Below are 10900 nucleotides of genomic sequence, written 5' to 3'. Positions count from 1 at the left end.
TTTATATCTAATCCATACACCAACGACCAAAAACACCTACAAACACTTTAATTCTTCAATTTTCTTCATCTAATTGATCTCTCTCAAGTTCTATCTTCAAGTTCTAAGTGTTCTTCATAAATTCCAAAAGTTCTAGTTTCATAAAATCAAGAATACTTTCAAGTTTGCTAGCTCACTTCCAATCTTGTAAGGTGATCATCCAACCTCAAGAAATCTTTGTTTCTTACAGTAGGTTATCATTCTAATACAAGGTAATAATCATATTCAAACTTTGGTTCAATTTCTATAACTATAACAATCTTATTTCAAGTGATGATCTTACTTGAACTTGTTTTCGTGTCATGATTCTGCTTCAAGAACTTCGAGCCATCCAAGGATCCATTGAAGCTAGATCCATTTTTCTCTTTTCCAGTAGGTTTATCCAAGGAACTTAAGGTAGTAATGATGTTCATAACATCATTCGATTCATACATATAAAGCTATCTTATTCGAAGGTTTAAACTTGTAATCACTAGAACATAGTTTAGTTAATTCTAAACTTGTTCGCAAACAAAAGTTAATCCTTCTAACTTGACTTTTAAAATCAACTAAACACATGTTCTATATCTATATGATATGTTAACTTAATGATTTAAAACCTGGAAACACAAAAAACACCGTAAAACCGGATTTACGCCGTCGTAGTAACACCGCGGGCTGTTTTGGGTTAGTTAATTAAAAACTATGATAAACTTTGATTTAAAAGTTGTTATTCTGAGAAAATGATTTTTATTATGAACATGAAACTATATCCAAAAATTATGGTTAAACTCAAAGTGGAAGTATGTTTTCTAAAATGGTCATCTAGACGTCGTTCTTTCGACTGAAATGACTACCTTTACAAAAACGACTTGTAACTTATTTTTCCGACTATAAACCTATACTTTTTCTGTTTAGATTCATAAAATAGAGTTCAATATGAAACCATAGCAATTTGATTCACTCAAAACGGATTTAAAATTAAGAAGTTATGGGTAAAACAAGATTGGATAATTTTTCTCATTTTAGCTACGTGAAAATTGGTAACAAATCTATTTCAACCATAACTTAATCAACTTGTATTGTATATTATGTAATCTTGAGATACCATAGACACGTATACAATGTTTCGACCTATCATGTCGACACATCTATATATATTTCGGAACAACCATAGACACTCTATATGTGAATGTTGGAGTTAGCTATACAGGGTTGAGGTTGATTCCAAAATATATATAGTTTGAGTTGTGATCAATACTGAGATACGTATACACTGGGTCGTGGATTGATTCAAGATAATATTTATCGATTTATTTCTGTACATCTAACTGTGGACAACTAGTTGTAGGTTACTAACGAGGACAGCTGACTTAATAAACTTAAAACATCAAAATATATTAAAAGTGTTGTAAATATATTTTGAACATACTTTGATATATATGTATATATTGTTATAGGTTCGTGAATCAACCAGTGGCCAAGTCTTACTTCCCGACGAAGTAAAAATCTGTGAAAGTGAGTTATAGTCCCACTTTGAAAATCTAATATTTTTGGGATGAGAATACATGCAGGTTTTATAAATGATTTACAAAATAGACACAAGTACGTGAAACTACATTCTATGGTTGAATTATCGAAATCGAATATGCCCCTTTTTATTAAGTCTGGTAATCTAAGAATTAGGGAACAGACACCCTAATTGACGCGAATCCTAAAGATAGATCTATTGGGCCTAACAAACCCCATCCAAAGTACCGGATGCTTTAGTACTTCGAAATTTATATCATATCCGAAGGGTGTCCCGGAATGATGGGGATATTCTTATATATGCATCTTGTTATTGTCGGTTACCAGGTGTTCACCATATGAATGATTTTTATCTCTATGTATGGGATGTGTATTGAAATATGAAATCTTGTGGTCTATTGTTACGATTTGATATATATAGGTTAAACCTATAACTCACCAACATTTTTGTTGACGTTTAAAGCATGTTTATTCTCAGGTGAATACTAAGAGCTTCCGTTGTTGCATACTAAAATAAGGACAAGATTTGGAGTCCATGTTTATATGATATTGTGTAAAAACTGCATTCAAGAAACTGATTTCGATGTAACATATTTGTATTGTAAACCATTATGTAATGGTCGTGTGTAAACAGGATATTTTAGATTATCATTATTTGATAATCTACGTAAAGCTTTTTAAACCTTTATTTATGAAATAAAGGTTATGGTTTGTTTTAAAAATGAATGCAGTCTTTGAAAAACGTCTCATATAGAGGTCAAAACCTCGCAACGAAATCAATTAATATGGAACGTTTTTAATCAATAAGAACGGGACATTTCACCATGGAAGGTGTCGGTCCCAAGGCGTGTGTATGTCGTACTGGCAGGTCATTGGGTGTCAGTCCCGACACCGTACCAAGTGTCGGTCCCGGTACCCTTTTGGTGGGTACCGACCGGTTTTGTCCCGTGGCGCGTGTTCTGGAGTGCATTTTTTTATCGTTCAATATTTTGGCTATGGTTTCTTCGTTATAAGTCTGTTTTCTTCGATTCTTGCACCATTGCATCCACTTTTACGAGATCTAAAAAATAAGCCAAGAAAAGATAATTTTTAAGCATTTTATTTGATAATGTGTTTTAATGGGTAGTATAAGGCAAGTAAAAACATGACTTTTAGCGCGTTATCAGTAGTCTATCCAACATCCGGGGCAAAAGGTCTAGATGTTCATTTTCCTTTAATTTGATATCAATTCTATTTTATTTGCTTTGTTAACTTATTTTGACTAATAATATACAAAAATATTGCCTTTTTACTTCATTATCATTATCTTGATTTGTCAATCGTTAAACGGCAACCGCCTATTTGTTCATTTTTACTATATATATGTTTAATTAATCATTTTTTGGTATTAAAACTTTAGTTGAACTTTAAACTGTCCAGAGGACAAAACTGTGATTTTACCATTTATTGTACTACTATACGATTAGGTACATTTGTGTAGTTGTGTTTTAGTCTTTATTTCGGTACACTCGTGTTAATTTTCTATAACTCGATTTGAACACATCATATACAAGCCCTGACTACATTGAACCTTTATAAAAATAAAAAATTAAACTAGAACCACAACCAATCCATACATTAAAATATCCTCACAATTGCGTCTTCGTGTGTCATATGTGAAAGTCGAAGATAACTAGTATAAATGGGTCTAAAAACCAAGCTAATACCAATTAAAATAGAAACCCCAAAATACAACAACGAGTACCAACAACCAACAACTGCTTAAAACCTTAACGATGCTTAAACAACAACATCCATCCATCAACACTTTCAAGAAAGCGCAACGAAGAAACTCCGAATGTACCACCCAAAAGCCGCCATTAATATGCAGATCCAAAAATGTTTGAACACAAAAACCTATAAAATCATAAATCCGTCATATGAAACACAAAGTTTCGTCACCCATACCTCTAAATCACCGGAAGTCACACCTATTTTGTGTGGAGAATCGACTTGTACGTTCGATGGTTAACGTGTCAAAAGTGTGTGCAGTAGTGCTTAATTTTTCTTTCAACTTTTAAATTTATAAAATCTTTATTCAATACACTTTAACACCTTAACGAGAAACAAGACCCGATTAGATGTTTAATTTTAGGTTATCATCCCAAAAGAGCATAGATGCGTTTTAAGTTGGTTTATTAAATAACTTAGTTCCTATTAAAGAACTAAATATAAATTTTTATGTGTTTTTAAGGTTGTAGATTCTTATCTCTTAGGAAAGAGATGCTTGCGGAAAGATTCTTAATAAATAAAAGAACAAAAGATAAAGCAATTAAAGAATTAAAATAAACAATTATAAATAAAAGCAGTTACATGGACAAATAACTCATACGGGAATCATCTTAGGCAAGTTGCATAACTTATACTAACACAAATCAAAATAACAATCATAGACCAATTATTATCCCTAATAGGTTAAGACAAGTGTTCCATGTCATTCAATAGGCATGACCTAAAGCATATGCTAGACACGTGATGTGCATGACTAACATCTCAATTCTTAGTATGTAATTTAATTACATGATACATATCAATCTTATGATGCGGATCAACATGCAAATAGACTGCCAAATTATATAAGCTATTAAACATCAAGTAGATCAACTCAAGTTACTAGCTGAAAGTCAATTACTACTAAGTTTTCATGCAATCATCAATCAAACACAACCAAACAGAGGATCTTCTACTAAGCCTAACAATATCAAACTTTATTATATAAGCGTAACTCAAATTCAACAGATTTATCACTATTATATTGTTTAACTTAGTTGCATGCAATTCAATTTAACAAGTTTGATTGTCTAGATCTAAACAAGTAGCATGAATCGAATAATAGATCGTTGGATTAAGTACTAATCAATCCAAAAATCATGTTATCTAATCATTAAGCATGGCAAACAAGTATATTAAAGCATAACAGATTCAAAACAGTTTAAATATCATTACAGAAACTAGGTTTATACAGGTCTGGAAAAAACCAGAAACTGTACGAATTATAGCACGAAGCCGGCGGCTTTGTTCCAATCAAGCCGGCGGCTTGGATTGGTGAAGTCGGCTGCTTCATCTGATTCCCAGACAAAGTTAGTTTTCATCCACGTAACCACTATGAACGTTTAGTTCATAGTGGTAGACGAACAGAAACAGAAACAGAAAAAGTAAATAAAATGCGATAAACAAGAGTGTAAAGATAAAGTCATGTATCTCAAAAGGGTAGATGAAAAGAAAACTTAATTGATAAATTTATAATTTTGATTACAACTTGAAAATTAAACCTAATCTAAGAATTTTCATGATTTTGAGAAAACCTTAAAAGAAAAACGAAACTGGTACATTGAAAACTGATACAGAAAGCCTGTATTTATAGTTTCAAAATCGGTGGCCCAAGCCGGCGGCTTCAGTGGGAAGCCGCCGGCTTCACATGGCGGTGACTCCTTTTACAAGTTTAACGTAGTTCGCAAGTAGATTAACACGTAACCGTCCTTGATCAGGCCGGCAACTTCGATGCCAAGCCGCCGGCTTCAGAGATCCGACAATCTTTTGATTTCATTTCCATTTTTAGCTTTTCTTGGGCTTTAAGTACACGAAACGGGACTCAAGCCGACGGCTTCATTTGTAAGCCGGGGGCTTCATTGCTATCTTTCGAATCTTGTCATTTTCTGCAGAGTTTTGGATTTTTTTAGGATCCTATCACCAAGTCGGCGGCTTCAGGGTGCCAGGCCGGCGGCTTCATCTTTAATTCTGCAGTTTTTACCTGTTTTTGATCCTGTTTGATACATAACTTCAATAAAATCATTAGAAATACCCTTTTTCCCATTTTACCCATTTTAGTGTGTTTTAGGATTAAAATGACTTTAAAAAACTAAGATAACTCCTTAAAATGTTATCAAAATTCTGTATAATTTAGGAGTTATCAGCGGTTGAAAAATGAGAAATCGGACACAATATGGATAAAATAGTTTTGTGGTCAAGGAGACTCCCACCACCACACCACAACAGTAACCACCAAATTAAAACTACTAGGATGAAAAGGTGGATCTCAAACCGTGGTACAGTAGCGGCCAAACACCACCTACGGTCAAAAAAAGAAACAAACAGCAAAGGATGGTAGACCACGACCGAAGTAGATGACGAAAGGAGGGTCGAAGCTAGCCAGAACACCACAAAAAACCGCATGAAAACTGATCTTAAAGAAACTCAAGTGAGCCCTCTAAGTAACTAGAGGGGGTGAATAGTTAGCTAATTTTTACAAATCATTTCGATTTATGACTTGAGATGACTATAGTGAGATTTGAATTGTTTGTTCACAGGTAATATAAATGTAAAGATAAGGAATAAGAGAATAAACACAGAGATATAGTGGTTCGAAGAGATGTTAACTAATCTTCCTTAATCAACTCCTCAATTAAAACGAATTGAGAATTTGTTTCACTACGATACTCCAAACTCGGTGGAGTGTCCGAATATAACACTAGCTCCTCGATAAGGCACACCTTATGAACCCTTACGTTCCTTTGAAGAATTCATAATCACCAAATGCTCTTATCACAAGATCCTAATGCTCCAACTTAGTGAAACCTTAACTATCTTTTGGATCCCTATAAGGAGATAGTTTACAAGTAAACTCATAACTAAGTTTACAATCACCCTTGCTAGAATCACTCTAAATTGTTTACAATAGTTTTTAAATGATATTAGTAAATATATGAAAATGTAAGTACACAAGGTGAGTCTTCAATTGCTCCAAGGCTTGGCTTTTATAGGCAAGAGAGAAACTGTCCAGGCAATGTGCGGCTCACCTCACGGTTGACCGTGGGTCGACCGTGCAAGTTCTGACTTTTGATTTTATGGCCGTTTGAGACCTTTATTTTTGTCACTTTCCCTTATTGGACGGCTGCAATTAGAAGCCAAAAACATCTAAAACAACCTACATAACCCCTTTTATCTTGGATGCATTCATGGAAGTTGACATATGTTTGCAAAAGAGGAAAGCCTCATTGACTTTATATTGTGTCATTGATTTCCCATTATGACAAATGCAGATTTTTATCCCTTGACAAACCAAAAGCTCAAAGGTCATATCACAAGCCTTCCAAGCCTTTGTCAACATTTGGTTGCAAGTATATGCTTCCATTAGTTACTTGCAACACTCCAACTAAGACCAATTTGTTTTTCATGAAGACTTCTAGGGAATTACACTAATCATAAAGAGATAAACTTACTTAAGCATGTAAGTAATGCTTAATGATTAATCAAGTAGAGAGCATGTCTTTAGTTGAGACTTAATGATCATCCTAATCATGTCTAGAATATTTTAGGTTTAAAAAGGATGATTTGCAATTAGGTACAAAAGGATATTTTTTCAAAACTTATGTGTTTATCCTTAATTGAAAGCTAAAGTGTCATTAAGACGTCATTTGGTGAGATTAAGTGTTATTAACATCCTAGAGACGAAAACTTTTTTAGATATAGAGGGGGCAACCATTCTAAGTATGTTGAAAAAGGTTTCGTGAATTATAGATGCCCCGAAGTGGTCAAACTTTATTTGGTCAAGAATTTTGAACAGAACAACTGCAGTCAATCCACGGTCGGCCGTGGTGTCAAGCGTGTACCTGGTTTCTCAGAAACCAAAGTACAGGAATTCATGGTCTGACCTGCGGTCGATCGTGGACCTATCCGTGTATTTCCTGGATTTTTCAAATGACTCTTTTGACTTGTTCATTTTATGTATCGGTCGTTTGCTAGAGATCATGAAGGCTCGTGATCTTGTGTTGTTCTATACGCTTTTAAGCACTTAAGATTTGGTGTCATCATCAAAACAGAGTGATTAATATTTGAATATTATCATTAGATTACTAACCAACAAGCCCAACCTCGCATGAAAAATGAAAAGTCAAGATTCTGACAATAAACATCAAACAAGATACCCAACAATTTCAAACCAACCTAACAACTACATAGTACGACACGAAACCACCGTACTTTTTGCTAATAGAAGTTCGCAGGAAAGGGATACCTAACAATTAAGGACGATTTATCTAAAACAGAAAAACGAAACCACACTCCGAATGAATTTGCGAATATAGTAACTACCACCCAGCACCACGATCCAAAGAGAACTAATATTCTTGTCGCTTGTAATTCGTCACTCGTCACTATAGAAGAAATCGACAAACACCAATCCAACAAATACACTAAAGCTAGGGTTGAGGAGGAAATGAGAGACAAAGAGAACAAAATGGACAAAACGATGAAAAAACTTAGAAACTATATCACCAGCGAGATGTCGGTGGACCAAAAAATGTGGAACCGATATGAAGTTTACTTTATTTTAATTTCTGAAAGTTGTGTCTTCGATGATGAATCAACTGCTCCTACAAATTGGATGGTATGTGACCTAGGTCACCACTTTGGGTTCTTTAAGTTCTAAAATACTTTTTCTTTCTAAATTTTGAAAATAAATAGAAAATAAAGTCTTACAAGTAATTTTAACGAAATAAATATGAGGAAAATGCTAAACGTAGCTTTTAGGACTACGTTTAAGCTTACCAAATTTAATTTTTATTTCATTTATATAATGCAATAATAACATTAATCCCCAAATTATATGAAGAAAGTGAATATTAAAAAAATATATTTATACTTCGTAATTAATTAACTAGAATTTTTAAATCTAAATTTAGTATACTTAAATAAATGTATTCCTATTTAGCATTGTCCTTAAAATACCTAACACAAAAACAGGAAGCAAACCTTTATCAGTCAAAAATCATCGTAGCCCTATTTAGCATTGTCCTTAAAAATACGTAAAACAAAAACAGGAAGCAAACCTTTATCAATCAAAAATCATCATCATCATTATAATAATAATTTTGAAAAATTAATCCACAGATAGATACAGAATGGGTGAAGAGAACAAATCAACATCATCACTCCCAGACACACAATTTTTCGGTCTTCTATCTAATCTCCTACAACAGGTTTAAACAATCCAATCTATTCGTATATATGTTCAAGTTTCAATCTTTTTCTTCAATTGTTGTATAAAAGTTATAAAGTTTGTTACTTTTTCTGATTCTGAAGAGTTTAATGATCTGGTATTATTTTGTATTAGGTATTATGTGTTCTGGGATCTGTTTTTACAATTTGGTAGAACTCACCGATTTGAATTTGATCAAATTGTTGGGTTTTATGATTTGGGTATTTTATGTACAGGGAATTTAGATTTATGGGTGGATTTGATCATTTGATCTGTTATCTTGTTCTAGATTATTTATTGTTTGGAATCATGGAATTTTAGTAGCTCTATGTTTGTTACTTGTTAGAATTTTGATATTAACACTACCTTATATTACTAATTTAAAGTGAGTGAAATTTGTAGACTGTAATACTGACATAATAGATATTAGAACTCTAAAAAAATAGATAAATCTCAATTATAGACTGATAAGAGAATGAAGGTTTAGAATGTTAAAAGGCGTATAGAGACAAACACTCAGTAATGCTACATTTTAGGTTATCTAGTTGTTCATGGTGATAGGCTTTTGACATACTTGGCAATGTTCTGATTTACTCAATATGATGAAGGTCATGGCTACTTGTATTTCATAGAATGCAAGTGCTTTTGATTATGCCAGCAAACAAGGTTGGTTTTGGAACATGAGATAAAGGTGGAACGGATATTTTGATTCAGGGTGTACTAAAACATGGGTGAGAGAATTAATATAAGTTGATTGGGGGTGGGCTGTATTTGAGCTGACCTTTTTCGGTCTTGTGACAGGTTAGAATGGGTAATCTTTTATGCGGGACGGGTCAAACTGTATAAGTTTTTTTTTTTTTTTTTTTTTTTTTTTTTTTTTTTTTTTTCTCTTTTCTGATGTCTATAGATAATTAGTATACTAGATAAAAAACTCAGTCATGAAAGAATTAATCTATTTGTTCTTTTTTCTTTTGTTTAGGAAGTTGTTCGAAAACACTCTGTGTGACTTTTGACCCTCTTGATTTGGTAGATTCGTTGAACCCGTTTACATTTAGCTAAGTATGAAACAAATTTTCTGTAAATGAGTTGAAATTTCTACCTGTAAGAGGCCTTCATGGGTTTGCAAGCTCAAATAATTCGTCTTTGAGACTTTTCGAAAGCTTGAACCTCAGCTTGACATATAGGCTTGTTTCTTATGGGCAATTGGCTTTTTATAGTTCATATTAGTTCGACCTTGGCTCTACTCTGCTCATACAAAGTTTGTTAAGGCTAAAATTAAACTTAAAATTTCAATTACAGTAACCAGGTTTGTAGAAACCTTGTGCATAAGTGGACTCATCTCACGCTATCACTAAATTTGATTATTTTTAATGTCGGGATTTTACAGGTGGAATCATTGACGAATCAAGAAGAAGTTGAATTACGTGCCAAAATCGAAGCTCTTGGGTCAGAAGTTACCAAAGTTCCTTCAAAGTCTACAAAGACTTTTGATGAAGTAAGCTTTACTACAACTTACTACAACTTAAAACTCATTCCAAACTTCATAAGTAAATTATAATGTTTCTTCTAATCATCAGCTAGAACTAGTTTCGGAGTTGGATAAATTATCTGCAAAGTTAGACAATGTGGATGAGATGATATCATCAGCCATGGATGCTGACCCCGAAGTGATGTCATTGTTGAGTAGTACTGCTGATGTATGGATGCCCGTTATCACTGCAACTTCTGTTCAGAGACAAACTATTGCCGCATCGGTTAAATCTGATGATCAAGAGAAAGAAAAGTCTTCCAAGTAGTACGTGTTCGAATTCCTATTTTCTTTTGCATTTAGTTTAATTTGGAATAATAAAAAATATAAGTTGGTCGCTATTATGAATTATATATATTCAATATAAGTGAAGGAAAATAAGTCTACTGGAGTGTGTGGCATTTGGAGATTTTATGGGTCTTCTTTCTTTACATTTCTAACCCAAATTTGGTATCAGTTCGTCCTATAATTTTGAATGATCACATATATATGTTTACGTTGTAATGTTTATAAGACATACTTTTTAATTATTCTTTAACATATATTTTTATTTATATTAAAGAGGATTGGTATGTATGAACTATGTTTGTTGATAATGATATATTGAAATCCAAAGTGACCAAGAAATAATAATGCAGCAGAGGCTCCTGTTCCTGGTTTGGGGTTGGCATTTTCTAGCAATGACAATAGTAAAGTTTCTTGGAAGGATATTTTTGCATATTTATTTTTTCATTCATAATTGCAAAATTTTCAAGATTTGGTTATGCAAACATTTTCTTGAATATGAATAGAGATGAGATGGTGTGGTG

General features: G+C 33.1%; 1 protein-coding gene across 1 annotated transcript; it reads left to right on the top strand.

Moving 5' to 3' along the window:
* Nucleotides 1-8351: 8351 nt before the first annotated feature.
* On the top strand, nt 8352-10427 carry LOC139844142 (uncharacterized). The gene is made up of 3 exons (XM_071834352.1): nt 8352-8564; nt 9951-10058; nt 10141-10427. The coding sequence occupies exons 1-3, from the start codon at nt 8487-8489 to the stop codon at nt 10357-10359; spliced, it is 405 nt and encodes a 134-aa protein (XP_071690453.1). The 5' UTR covers nt 8352-8486; the 3' UTR covers nt 10360-10427.
* Nucleotides 10428-10900: the final 473 nt, after the last annotated feature.

Source organism: Rutidosis leptorrhynchoides, chromosome 4, assembly GCF_046630445.1.
Source record: "Rutidosis leptorrhynchoides isolate AG116_Rl617_1_P2 chromosome 4, CSIRO_AGI_Rlap_v1, whole genome shotgun sequence".
NCBI classification, from domain to species: Eukaryota; Viridiplantae; Streptophyta; class Magnoliopsida; order Asterales; family Asteraceae; genus Rutidosis; species Rutidosis leptorrhynchoides.
Note: the sequence above shows the minus strand (reverse complement) of the source record. Positions and strands in the feature narration are given on the sequence as shown.